At 46.0% G+C, this 14,043-nt stretch overlaps 1 protein-coding gene across 1 annotated transcript in view; it reads left to right on the top strand.

The window, feature by feature from the left end:
* The window catches only part of nsmce1 (NSE1 homolog, SMC5-SMC6 complex component), a 105,178-nt gene that overhangs the window by 72,948 nt on the left and 18,187 nt on the right, over window positions 1–14,043 (top strand). The window contains 4 exon segments of the mRNA XM_072481196.1: window positions 1,602–1,723; window positions 3,075–3,152; window positions 4,790–4,936; window positions 5,041–5,151. Coding sequence (XP_072337297.1) covers window positions 1,602–1,723; window positions 3,075–3,152; window positions 4,790–4,936; window positions 5,041–5,151 — 458 coding nt within the window.

Below are 14,043 nucleotides of genomic sequence, written 5' to 3'. Positions count from 1 at the left end.
AGACTATCTCGCGGAGCGTTAGAGGAAGGTCGGTCAGCAGCAGCAGCAACCTTGGCGGGGGGGGGGGGGAAAGGGGGGACTGCCTGGGAGGGTGGATGAGCAAGAGATAACATGAAAGGTTGGGGAAACTGGCACGTACGGGTGAGGGCCAGTGTACAAAGCTGTGTAAATTTATCATTTTGCCATGTATATATCTTGCTCTGCGCAATTTCTCTTTTTTTTTGTTACGGGGGGGGGGTGGTTATTGTCTGTAAGGGAGAAAAATTGTGTTAAAAAACTTTAATAAATATATATATTTTTTAAAAAACACTGTCGCTCCACAGCGCCAGGAACCCGGATTCAATTCTGGCCTTAGGTGACTCTGTGTGGAGTCTGCACGTTCTCTCCGTGTCTGCGTGGTTTCGTCCGTCGCTCCAGTTTCCTCCCACAGTCCAAAAACGTGCATTGGTGGATTAGCCATGCTAGAATTGCCCCTAGTGTCCAAACAAAAAGATTAGGTGGGGTTACTGGGTTATGGGGATAGGGTGGAGGTGTGGGCTTAAGTGGGTGCTCTTTCCAAGGGCAGGTGCAGACCTGATAGGCCGAATGGCCTCCTTCTGCTTCTGCACTATAAATTCTATGATTTTATTAGACTTTTAATTTAATTCCAGACTTTTATCAGATTCAAATTTCAACATCTCCCATGGGAATCGTGGGATTAAACCCAGGTCCCCAGAGCAATACGCTGGATTTCTGGATCACTAGTCCAGTGATAATACCACTACACCACCTCCTCGTGGTGCAGAGATCGAAAACATGTACATATTTGAAATTGCTCCCATGCGCCAACAGGTTTCCATTATCAAGGTGTACCTCAGACAGATTGATATGGGCACTCTTCAGTGCTTCCCTAATTCCCATCTTTCTGCGGAAAAAGCCATCCATGTTGACAAGGGAAGAACTCATTCGGAGTTGCTTACAGACTGGCAAACCCTCAGACAGGTTTGCATGAAGACCAAGAGGAACTTTGTGTAGGTATGTCTTGTTACTACACACCTTCCTGTTTCTCTGAAAAGTTGTTTTCACTGGAGAAAAACAAAGCAAAAATAGTCTCTGTTAAACAAATCACTATTGCCAATTTGTAGTTGAGATAAAGGTAAACAGCTTCCTGGCCCTTTCACCAATTCAAACCTAACTAGTCTCACCTCCCTTTCCCACCTCATGCCACTCATCCCACAGCTCTCCTCTTTGTCAGTTCTTGGTTGTCATTTACTTCCCATTTTCCAAACCTCTGTTCTTGACACATGGCTTACCAGTATATCTGACACTTGCTCCTACACTATAAAATACCCAATCTTATGCTCACCACTAAACTTGATCGACAGACCTTCCAAGCAGCTGTCCTCTGTCCAGATGCAGTGGCTTTACCAATGTGCCAGCAACATACTAAGCTTCTCTTTTAAAGTAGGCAACTTCTCAAAATTGTTTTCCACCTTTTGCCTAATTAGGTTAGATTAATGAGGATGGGGGTAAATTCCCCTACAAATGGCTTCTCCTCTGTCAATGTCTGTCCATGGCATGAACCGGTCCTGTAACAAGTGTTCATTCTCTTGAATCTCCAGTGGATTACAGACATGACCAGTTGGATGAGTTCATCAAAAATATCAACACCCATCTTCAGCCTCTCTTCATGCAGATCAGGAAAGGGATGAATGAGGATAATGGACAGCAGCATTATGCTCTGGTGAGTGAGAAGTGTGATGTGTTTGTGGTTTTCACTTCTGGTGGTTGAGGGAAGATAGGGCAGAGTTTGGGCACAGATATCTTGTGGTGAAATAACCACATGCCCAGAACTCGAAGCGAGAAAAAACAGATGCATCCGTTTTTCGAAGCAGTGAGCATTCTACAAAACCAAGGTCTGTGAGGTAACCTGGAATTGCACTGACCTCGTCAAATCTTCCTGCCACCTCCTAGATGAAAGGTAATGCCTGAGCAGCAAGGACACTCTCACAGCCACACTCTAGATTACTTATTATTACCCTGTGCACTTTCTATTGCTGTCTTGGGAGTTCCTGAATCCAGCACAGGTGCTGTAGAAGTCTTTCTTTCCTGAACATTGAGTTCCATGTCAGTGACAGCTCAGGCTCCACTTTACACTGGTAGATGGGTATAAGCACCACTGACGGGTGTAATAAGCTATCACAGGTGCCCAGAAGGGGCTGATAGCCCTTTACTTCCTGCACTGTAAATTTCTGCTTGGGGTTCCCAGAAGGTCGAGTCCATGACATGCTTCCTTTGCATTACAGTGGGATCCTGCACATGCTGTGCCCTCCTGTCTTTTGATTAAACTGTGCTTGTTCTGGACTCAGCTACTATTTTGATGGAAAGTGTTGAAATACCAGTGGCACAGTAGCACAGTGGTTAGCACTGTTGCTTCACAGTGCCAGGGTCCCAGGTTCGATTCCCGGCTTGGGTCACTGTCTGTGCGGAGTCTGCGTGTTCTCCCATTGTCTGCATGGGTTTCCTCCGGGTGCTCCGGTTTCCTCCCACAAGTTCCGAAAGATGTGCCTTACGTAATTTGGACATTCTGAATTCTCCCTCAATGTACCTAAACAGGCACCGGAGTGTGGAGACTAGGGGCTTTTCACAGTAACGTCATTGCAGTGTTAATGTAAGCCTACTTGTGACGCTAATAAAGATTATTAATAAGGCGAACAGCACGGGCAACAGCTCTGGAAAAATCACTGGGCAAGACAATTCTGGTTTTGGGATGGGGAAGGGCAGGAAATGACTTGAAAAATGTCTGGTGTGTGGAGATTCAATAGATTTGAAAATGAGTAGTGTACATTAACACACACGAGATTTATGGGGGAGGCTAATGCTCTTGAACGTCCCTAACCTCTGATACTTTGTACCTGGCCTGCCAGAAGAACCTCGACCTGATCGTTGTATGCGTGATGGCCCATGTTCACAGGAACCTGCCTCTCAGATAGGTGCTCTTTTGCAACTGCAAGCTGATTAATGTGCTGAATGAGTGCTTTCTAATTGCAGGTGCCTGTAATGTGCCATTAATCTCCCTCTTGCATTGTCTCCAGATTAATCTTGCAGAGACGGAGATCACCAGGATGGCATTCGATTACACAGAAACCGAATTGGAGCTGTTCAAGAAAACTGTGAGTACAACGTCTCTTCAGTGCCTCATATTTCAAACTCAGCACTTGTCTGTTTAAATTTCATCCATCTCTGTGAAGTTTTAAGAGTTTTCTTTTGTGAAATTTCTTTAATCTTAATTAAACGGAATACATTTAAATCAGCAGTGGGTTCCTAATCTTTTGGTTTATGGTAAATTTTAGAAGTGAGAAGGTTGTGGAACGAAAAGCTACATCAGAACACTGAAGTCTTTTAGCAATCTCTCCCTGCTCTGGACACTTGACCCTTTCAGACCCCCCTACTTGGAATGTTAAAATGTTGTAATACGACAAAGTACTTGATCAGGACAAAATAAACGGAGCCATCAATTTAAACAGAGTTGTGGACAATCTAACAGCTTCCAGCTAATGGAAATGTTAAATCTTGCATTTCTTTTTTTTATTTAAAAGCTATCATAAATCAGGGTTGACTGTTTTTAGTATGTTAATACCTTGATGATGTACCATTGTGCTGCCCATTCAGAGTCACATTGAAGCCTTTCTCTCAAGGCCATGTACCTTGGTCCAAACAAACTCCTTTAATCCACCCCTGGTTTTAGGTAAACAAATGCTGCACTTTAACAATCAGCAAGTTACTGTTCCTGAGTGCTGGCTCAGGAGCCAGCCCCAATTTGGGTCTCCACATTGCTGCTTGCTTTCTTTGGTTAATCCAGTAAGAAGTCTTACAACACCAGGTTAAAGTCCAACAGGTTTGTTTCGAATCACTAGCTTTCGGAGCACAGCTCCTTCGGGTGAGGAAGTTGATTCACCCAAGGAAGGAGCTGTGCTCCGAAAGCTGGTGATTTGGAATAAACCTGTTGGACTTTAACCTGGTGTTGTAAGACTTTTTACTGTGCTCACCCCAGTCCAACGCCGGCATCTCCACATCATGTTTGGTCAATGAGAGAGGGATGTATGTGCCCAGTTTCTTGCTCGAATTAGCTCATATTGGAATCTGAGATTCATTGGGTTGTTGGTGGCTGCCTGAGGTAGTGTGTGCTTGCATCTGATCTCTTCACCATGCCTGTTGAATTAGGAGAGTAAAGGCACATTCAACAATGGCCTGCTAACAAATATAAAACACTGTGGATGCAGGAAATCCAAAACAGAAAATGCTCCAAAAACTCAACAAGTCTGACAGCATCTGTGGCAAGAGAAAATAGAGGTCTTTTTTAAATTTAGAGTATCCCAATTGTTTTTTTTTCCAATTAAGGGGCAATTTAGTCGTGAGCCAGCAGTGCCAACCACTGCATCATCGTGCCGCCCCTGAGAGAAAATAAAGTTTTATTTTTTTTAAATTTAAGAGTGCCCAATTCATTTTTTACAACCCTGCACATCTTTTGGGTTGTGGGGACGAAACCCACGCAGACACGGGGATAATGTGCAAACTCCACACGGAGAGTGACCCAGAGCCGGGATCAACCCTGGGACCTCGGTGCCGTGAGGCAGCAGTGCTAACCACTGCAAGAGAAAATAAAGTCAACATTTCAAGTCCGTGTGACTCTTCTTCAGAGGCATTTTCTACTTTTGCCTGCTAACTGATGATGGGTTGAAGTTGGAATGGCTGATTGGGATTAGTTTCACATGAATTTAGAATTGCATTTATAACCTTTTCTTTTCAGATGGACCTAGTTCTGGAGTCGGAAAATGGGATGGTCTCTTCTACAGACGTCTTGAACCTGGCTGATCAACTGCAACCAAAGAAAATGAAAAAGAAGGAAGTGGAACAAGTGCTACTGCGGTTTGTGCAGGACAAGTGGCTTTGTGAGGTATGTGACGCCTAATCAAAGGTGCACTTTTGTATGTGTGGATGAATTATTTTCCCCTCTGATGAATATTCTAGTGAATTTGCTGTTCGCTTTTCCCTCCTTAGAAAGATGGTGAGTACATACTGAGCACTCGCTGCATTATGGAGTTGGAACAATACATTCGCAACATGTACCCGGAGAAGGACTGCAACATATGCCACAGTATTACTATTCAGGTACCCATGTTGTAAGAGGGTTGATGGGCGAGGGTGAGGAACGGTATTCTGTGCTGAAGATTTGTCCTTGCACCTGGGGTAGGGAAGAGATCAGTTTTCATTCTGCTGGAATGATAAAGCAATACACAGGGCAGTCGCGATCTGGCTTTCCCTCCTCCAGGGCAACAAAACAACTGTGGAGATTCGAGCAGGACAGCACTGGACCCACCTGACTGATGCTGCCAAACATGTGAACCCAATGCCCCATTTAACCATAACTTATAAATGGCAAGTTCTGTACAGACCCATGATGTCTGTGCACCTATTTTGCTCAGGCAGAGGCAGGCAAGCATAATTCAGTCGAGTGCAAGAAAGAAAACTGATTATTGCACATCCGCCGGGAATATGAGCGGTGTGACGACTAGGAGGTGTTAGGAAATTGGATCGAAGATTTAGTGGGCACTTTAGGAGTTAACAGCCCGAGGGTAAAACTGCTAGCACCAAGTCAAGAGATATACACCCACACCTGGCCTGAATTGCATTGTCCCATTCAGACTTAAACTCGTTACTGGGAATAAACAGGATACCCTTGTTCAGCTGGGGCGATTCACTCAAAATTCCATTGTCCTCCGAAACACACTTATCTGACCAGCCACAGCCCATTACGGAGTCCGACAACCTCTTTTGTCGGTAAATTGGAAGTTATTTACATATTCATATCAAAAGTCCAGACAGTGATGGTGAGTTTAAGTCTGGCCACGTCTGGCCATTTTTGAGAGGCTGGACGGAGCTCAGTGATTTAAAAAAAAAAAAAAAAAAAAAAAAAATCCTGTTTGAAAAGGTGGGGGCAGAAGGATTTGGAGAACAACTGGGAGAGGTCATGAAAAAACTGCCATGGGAGAGGCTTTCGGACAGGGTCTGAAGGGGCCTCACTAACAACAGGAATATGTTCTGTAATGAAAGTATCATTTTTGCCTGTCTGTATAAGAGGAGCTGAGAACTGTAAGTTCATTTTAAGTGCTGTTTAATGGGAAATTGTGTATTAGGGTTAAGAGATACATGTAAGCTGTTCTTGTTAGTTTTGAAGTTTAAAGGTTTAAATATTGTTTTTCTTTTGTTAAAATAAAGCTTTGTTTGTAAAAATAACCAAGCCCTATTTCTCATGCAATCACTCCTGGAGTTAATCGTTCTTTCCACACAGTGTTACAAATAAAAGGTTGCGGTTCTGGTCCAATATCTTGTCCACTGTTAGGATCTGACCAGCCGTCCGTAACAGTGGGGACTTCAACCTTTACTTTGTTTCTGATCTTTGATTGCTGTTCAGGCCCTTTACCCGTGGGCTGTTGATTCTACTTTGCAGGCACCAACGGATCTATGGAACACATACAGGCCACCAACACTTAAAATAGTACAACACTATTTTATTAAGTTAGAAACTGTTGAACATACTTTCACTGGGTTAACACAATGTTAGATTAAACTAAAGATCTATGCCTGTCCTAACCAGTCTATGTACTCAGCATATGGCGAAGAACTGTGCTGTACACTGCAAGCTCTGTCCTACTGAGAGGCTGCATCCCAAATGAGCGGGAACTCTGATGCCCTCTGTCTATATAGTGAGTGTGCTCTAACTGGTGATTGGCTGCGGTGTTGTGTGTGTTGATTGGTCTTGTTGTGTGTCCATCAGTGTGTGTGTCTGCACCATGATATACAGGTATATATTATGACAGGGATGGGGTGCAGTACTGTGGTGAAATAATGGGAAATGGGATGATTATTGTTTGTGTGTAGGGGGGATGTAGTGGCAAAAGAAGAGCTGATTACTTTGTGTGTGGGTGGAGGGGGTTGATTACTGTGTGGGTGCATGTCTGGGAGCGGAGGGTGGGGGGGGGGAAGAGGTGGAGAAGTGCGTTGTGGGGCAAATGCCACTCTGAGTTCAAAGTTAGTTAAAGGTAGGGAATCTTAAAAATGCAGGTGTATGCTTCAGCAAACCGAAGCATCTCAAACAGCAGTTACAATAACATACATTTATACCCAATACAGTTACAGCTGGTCAGGCTGTTTTGCCTGTCAGTTCGTGGGAAAATACAGGATGTAAGGAAAACAAAATACAACTTGGAAAAAGCTCTGGCTTATTGACTATAGTGACTCCGTCTCTAGCAAAACCCATCTAGGAAACCAGTAGGTGTATAGGCCAATTGTGTGATGGATAGATACAGCAAGGGAAACGGCTTTCATAAATATATCTCACTTTATAACTCGGTAAATGTATTAACCTTTTATTCCTCACATCAAAGTGAAGAGGGGCTGTTTACAGTATGGGTTGATTTAAGGGGTGGGGTGGTGCAGAGAGGGGCTTCACTAAGTCTTTTGTCAACAGGGATAATGAAGAGCTTGGCGGTGTTGCTAACTTTAGGTTGGTTCAATTTGCTCTGTTTTATAACCTTTGCTCTAGAGTCGCCAGTTATCTTTATGATACCACCACGAGGTTCAAGTTCAAGTACTGATCAATAACTCAATACACCAGTTAGTAAGTTTCAAATCAAAACACATTTATTATACACAGTCAATCACTACTCATGCATAAAACTCTACTTACTAGACTATCTCTATACTATAGGCCTATACTTAGCTTTGGAAATGGTCCACCAGGTTAGGGGAACAAATGGCCTTTCGTTCGGGTTCTGAATCTGCAGGCTTCAAAGCTGGTACGGACTAGTAGCTAGGAGCGCCTATCTCGTAGCGTGCGTTGACTGGAGACTTACTTGGTTGATGTAGCCGCGAGGCAGGACACTGTCAAAGGTTGGTTCGAGCTGTTAAGTGACCCTGTCAAGAAGGACTAATTGAACTTGGGGACTCTATTTTACAGTCCCCAGGGGCTCCCCGCCTCTTTGGGCGGACCCCGTACCTGGTTCCAAGTGATTGGACTGCGTTCTGATCACTTGGATCGATTACTCCAATACTGAAGCTGTTCCCTGATCGCTGGGCGGTCCCTAGGTGTCCGTTGGCCTTCCTTTGTCTTGGCTCCTGCTGGCGCCGAGGAGTCTGGCTTGACCTTTTGTTTCACTAAATGTTTCCAATTATTCCCGGGAATCGCTCATTAGTATGCAGATGGTCGGTAGTTTCAGTGCTGTCTGGGTTTCTGCAAAGTCTAGTACACAGGAAACTTTGCACCTGCTAGTTTTTCCTGGCTTGACTGAATTTCCCTGCAGCCTTTGCGGATCTCCATTTTAAAGTCGGGAAGTGGCCAACCCAGGTGGCTACACTCCCTCCTTGTGATCCCTAACGCGAAGCGCAATGGATCACATAACTGCGTCGTCTTCATTCCCTGACCCAGCGAGCACTCTTCCATGGCCTCTACACTGACCGTAACTATGTAAGAAATTTTTAACTAACAATTCTAAGTGGCGCTATGTCATAATAGGGACATACATTACAACAAAAAAAACGGTACCTCTAACTATCTCTCATAAACTACACTCACTGAACATCCAATTATACTAACTTCCAAACAGTACAAAAAATAATAGCAGCATTCACATTTTTCTCTGGCTTGGCAGTCAAGCACAGAGGTGTACAATATTTCCGTTGTAAACGAAACACATTTCTTTATTTACAAAAGATGCAACACAAATGTTGTTTATTGTAGACCAAGGGGTTCGGGGTCCTGGTGAAAACCGAAAATAGGATCTCATTCTGTATACCGGGGTGCTAGAGCGGTAGGCTCTCCTTCGCCATTTTCTCATGCGGTTAGTCTGTGCGATGCTGCAGAATATCGCCAATATTAAAAGGGATTCAATTATGTATGAAAGAGAGTACCATGCTTAAACCTATCACACCATGTTGGTGTCTTGCTGGGCTCTGGGTGCTATGGGGAAGTGAATCATTGACTGCCGGGGGGGGGGGGGGGGGTTGGGGTCATGGGGTTCGCGGTCCGCGCGCAACCGAATGCACATTGTAACGAAAAACACGTATGCCACCTTCATTGTTCTCTTCTCTCTTTTTTTTGTCTCTTCTCTCTTCCTGGAGCTTCTGGAATTCTGTGGATCAAGCATAGTTTCTGTTACTATCTTGTTTAATATCTTGTACGTTAGCTTGTCTGTCTCGTAGTGCCAATTTCCCTTTATAATTTGTCACCATGTGTGACTCCCTCATTTTAAAAAAAAAACCGAATATTTGGACTAGACATCTAAGAAAATACTGCCGTACTGCGAGCCGTCTCGCAGCCTGTGAGTTTTACCATCCCAGTGTTTGAGGATATAAATAGCATAGAGAAGCAACCTGAAGGTTGCCAAAACCAAACAAAAGAATTTTGAAAGTAATCGAGCCAAAATGGGGTGCGTATGGGCTGCGGCACGTAAGATTTGGATGGATAGGTTTTGATCACTGTCCTGGGTAGGACAGTGATCAATACCGTATGTGCTCTACCCGAGCGTAGCTGACCAGAGCGGGGTCCTCAGGTAGGGCGGGAACCAATGCCGTTTCTCCACTGCCTGAGCAACCGGCAAGAACGGGTAAGAATGTGGTCGTCATGGGGGGCTGCCTCTCGTCAGTACCTTCAAATCAGGAGAGTAGCTATGATTGGTGTCTGCCCACAGACTAGTTCCTCTGAACTATTGTCTGGGACAAACTTGTTCCTTTAACCATCATTGGGCGTCAAAGGGGTGGTGACGTGGGGCCGTGAAAAAAATTCCGATTTTACATACAACACATAATAACACAAACAAACATTCAATGAACATGGTGCAGGTTCCATCAGAAAGGACATCGTTTCTCCCAAGCGGTTCCTTCTTAAAACATCACCTGGACACGTCAGTTATTAGTTGTGAACAGGGTCGCAAAGGGGTTCTCGTTTCGGGAGTCAGACTCAATGTCATCATCTTCTCCCGGATACCATACTCTGGAATGGATGAGGGTTGCCAAAGCTGCATGGTGTGACATAGGGTCCATCTCGTCGTTTCGGACGAGCCTGTACGAATTGTCACGGTGCCAAAAAGTGGTGTCTAATTCTGTGGGGATGGAGTCGGGGTCGTCATCGTAGGGCAGTGGTCTTTGGTGTGGTTTGTTCAGGAAGGGATCACTCAAATCGTGTTCAGATTCACTGGGTGTGCGGCCTGTTGCATGGGGATAGTAGGAAGGCGTGCTGTGGCTATCGTCTGTGTCACAGTCGCTGTCGCTGCTGTCTGTGGGCGATCCGGGGCGGAGTCTAGAGTTCGGGGGTGGCGTCGAGGGCGAGTCCGTGGGTGGGGTGGATATGGTGGGGGAGGGGAGGGATACATTGGCTGTGGGTGGAGCGTGGTCTGCTGCGTCGAGCATGATGTGGTGTGCGTGGTCAGACTGCGAGCCATATGCCTTGAGTTGGTTAATATGAAACCACGCGGTGTTCCAGTTGGGGTACTTGATTTTATAAACGGAGGGGCTTACTTTGTCCGCAATGGAGTACGGACCCGAATACTTCGGTGACAGGAATGTGCTGGGGTTGTAAATGGAGAGCATGACCTGCTGTCCTACCTCAAGCCCAGTCGCATGCACTGTCTTGTTGAAACAGGCCTTGCTCTGTTTCTTCCTGGTGCCTAATTTTACTGCAGCTGCTAGCTGAGCCGTTTTTACATTTTCGACTAATTGTCTCACTGCGTTCTCGTGTGTGAGGGCTGTCACTTCGGGGCTGGTCAAGTCCTAATAAAACTTCTGTGCCTTTCGTGGGGCGTCCGGTCATGAGAGTGTGTGGGGTGTATCCTGTGGATGTTGAAACAGTGTTATGTAAAAACATTAGTGCAAAAGGGAGGACTGAATCCCAACTGGTGCTGTTTTGTTGGACCATTTTCCTGAGGGTGGCTTTTAGGGTCCAATTCATTCGCTCCACGATACCACTTCACTGGGGGTGGTATGCGATGTGGAACTTTTGGGTAATGCCAAATATCGTGAGGACGTTCTTCATGACACGTCCCGTAAAATGGGAACCTTGGTCGGATTCAATGCTGCTGGGGAGTCCCCATCTCGTAAAGATGTGGTGGGTTAAAATCTTTGTGGTGGTCTTTGCTGTGTTCGTTCTAGATGGGAATGCTTCTACCCATTTTGTGAATGTGTCTATAACGACTAAGACATACTTGTAACCATTCGTGGAAGGGGGCAATGGTCCTATAAAATCAATCTGAAGGTTAGTCCAGGGGCCATTAACGAGGCGGGTGTGGCTAAGCTGAGCTTTCTTTGCGTATCTGTCCGGATTGTTTTGGGCACAGATGAGGCAATTTTCCACAGTGCGTGACGTCTTCTTTTAAATTCGGCCACCAACAGAGCTGCCTGAGGTGGGCTGTAGTGGGGTCAATTCCCTGATGCCCATGACTATCATGGAACAAACAAATTAGCTGATTCCTGTCCTGTTCGGGAACCACATGAAGGGTGTCTTTTAGGATCACACCGTCATGTGTGGTCAGTGCATTTTTAAACCTATTGTATGGGGCTGGAAATTTTCCTTTTAGAATCTCCCTGAGATTACTATCTTGCTTCTGGGCCTGCACTAAATCCTCGATATTAGTCTGTGAGACCTGAACTGCAATCACTGGGGCGCTTTCGGGGGGGGGGGGTTCCAAAAATATCCATGTCTGGAACCTGCTTTAGCCAGTGCGTCGCCTTTTACATTTCTAGGGGGGGGGGGGAGGAACGGTGCTGACTTCGAACTTTAACGATGCCGAATGTCCTGTCCTGTGCTTTGTCTAAAATGTGGCGGAGCAATGGGGCTGAAGGGAGGGGTTTTCCGTCTGCGGAAACAAATCCTCTTGCTTTCCACAGGGGTAGGAATTCTGTGAGGCTGTTACAGACATAGAGGCTGTCCGAGTATATGCCTGCTGGGCTGGGGAAGGAATCTGGGTGATCCACAATGTACGCAACGGCTGCTAGTTCTGCCGCCTGCGCGCCTAAGTGTCCTGGCAGTTTTAATGAGATTTCTTCTAGGGCGTCCTCAACATATATGCCGCATCCTGTAATACGCTTCCCATTTAATACAGTGGAAGAACCATCCACATATATTCTCAAGGGTGCACACGTGTCTGTGCGCTGGGGGCTCTGGGGTGAACTACCTATCTTTTTTGGGGGTGTTTTTGCGATAAAGGGGCCTGTGTTGTGGTGCGGTGAGATGATTTCACATTCGTGGGGGGTTCCTGTGTACTGAAGGTTGTCGGCTAGGAAAGTGTGGGTCTTGGTCCTTTTAACAGTGATGTCCCATCCTTGCAAAAGAAGGGTCCATCTGGCTGCTCTGATCTGGCTTACTGTACCGTCCTTAAGTCTTCCGTCTAGTAAAAGTTGGGTGGGGGTGTGTTCCGTGAGGATTGTGATGGGGGTTTAGTCCGGTGATGTACGAGAAGTACTGAACTGCCAGAAAACTGCGAGCAGGTGCCTTTCACAGGGCAAAAATCCCTGCTTCACAGGATCTAAAACTCTGGAGGCGTAAGCCACGGGTCTTAACTGTTCATGCCGTTCCTGGAGGAGCACTGCTGAAAGGGTACGGTCTGTGCTAGCTATCTCTGTAGCAAAGGGGGAAAGCGGGTCTGGAACCTGTAGTGTGGGGGCTGCAATGAGTGCGCACTTTAAAACATCTACAGCATCCGTGTGCTGCGGAAGCCATTCCCAAGGAGCTCCTTTCTTTAGGAGTTCCGAGAGGGGCGCTGCTTTGGTGGCGAAACCGTCAATATGGTTTCGGCAGTAGCCAACCAGTCCTAAAAACGATCGGAGGGCTGAAACATTCTGGGGAAGGGGCAATTTGACAATTGAGTCAATTCTTTTATGCTCGATCACGCGTTTACCATGCGTGATAATCGTTCCCAAATATACCACTTTGCTTTCCAAAATTTGGGCTTTTTGGGGGTTTACTTTGCATCCAATTTGCTGCAGGAGTTCCAGGAGTTCGGACAGAAGCTCGATGTGCTCTGCCTTGGTGTCTGTCTGCAGTAATAGGTTGTCTACAAACTGGATCAGACATTCGGGGCGAGAAAATTTCGATAAACCATTTGCCAGCTGTCGGTGGAAAATAGAGGGGGAGTTGTGGACTCCTTGTGGAAGGCATGTCCACGTGTACTGCTGACCTTTAAAAGTGAAGGCAAATTTGTATTGGCACGCTTTTGCCAATGGAATGGACCAGAATCCGTTACTGATGTCCAAAACCGTAAAATATCGTGGGTCGAGTCCCTGTTTGAGCATGGTCTCGGGACTTGTGGCTACCGTGGGGGCTGCTGCGGGGGTGACTTTGTTGAGTTCCCGGTAATCGATGGTCAGTCGCCATGAACCATCGGGCTTTCTCACTGGCCAAATCGGGGCATTATTAGTAGAGGCTACCGATCCAAGTACACCTTGTTCTAATAAGCTGTCAATGACTTTTGAGATTTCTCCCTCTGCCTCTTGGGGAAATCCAGACTGCTTCTGAGGTCTAGGGTCAGGTCCTGTTATTTGAACCGAACCAGCCATCCTGCCGCATTCATGGCAAATGCGGTCCTGTTCTTTTGGAGAACTGCCCTAACCTGTTTGTCTGCTAATCGTGGTCGGGTCAAACCCAAAATTCGCCGACTGCACTAATCTTGTTTGCATACTCACCTACTGTGAGCGTTGCAGGGGCTCTTGCTGACTTTGTCAGTTTCCAGACACATTGATTTACTGGATCAAAAGACAGGTTGTGGGAGTTCATGAAATCAATGCCCAAAATGTGTTCTGCTTTGTGGGGCAGATCGACCAAAACTATGGGGTGTCTTGTTGTAATATTGCCAATTTGAATGGGTACAGGGGCTGTGATGTGTCCCTGCTGTGAGTGGCCTGTGAAGCCGCTGAGGGTGATTGTGGCTGTAGTGGGCCACGTGTCTTTTTGGAACATGGTGGAGGTATTAATTGTGGTACGGGACCCTCCTGTGTCCCAGAGAAGTTCGATGG

The sequence above is a fragment of the Scyliorhinus torazame genome, chromosome 17, assembly GCF_047496885.1.
Source record: "Scyliorhinus torazame isolate Kashiwa2021f chromosome 17, sScyTor2.1, whole genome shotgun sequence".
Classification (NCBI taxonomy): Eukaryota; Metazoa; Chordata; class Chondrichthyes; order Carcharhiniformes; family Scyliorhinidae; genus Scyliorhinus; species Scyliorhinus torazame.
The sequence above is the reverse complement of the archived record's forward strand: the minus strand, read 5'-3'. Positions and strand labels throughout refer to the sequence as shown.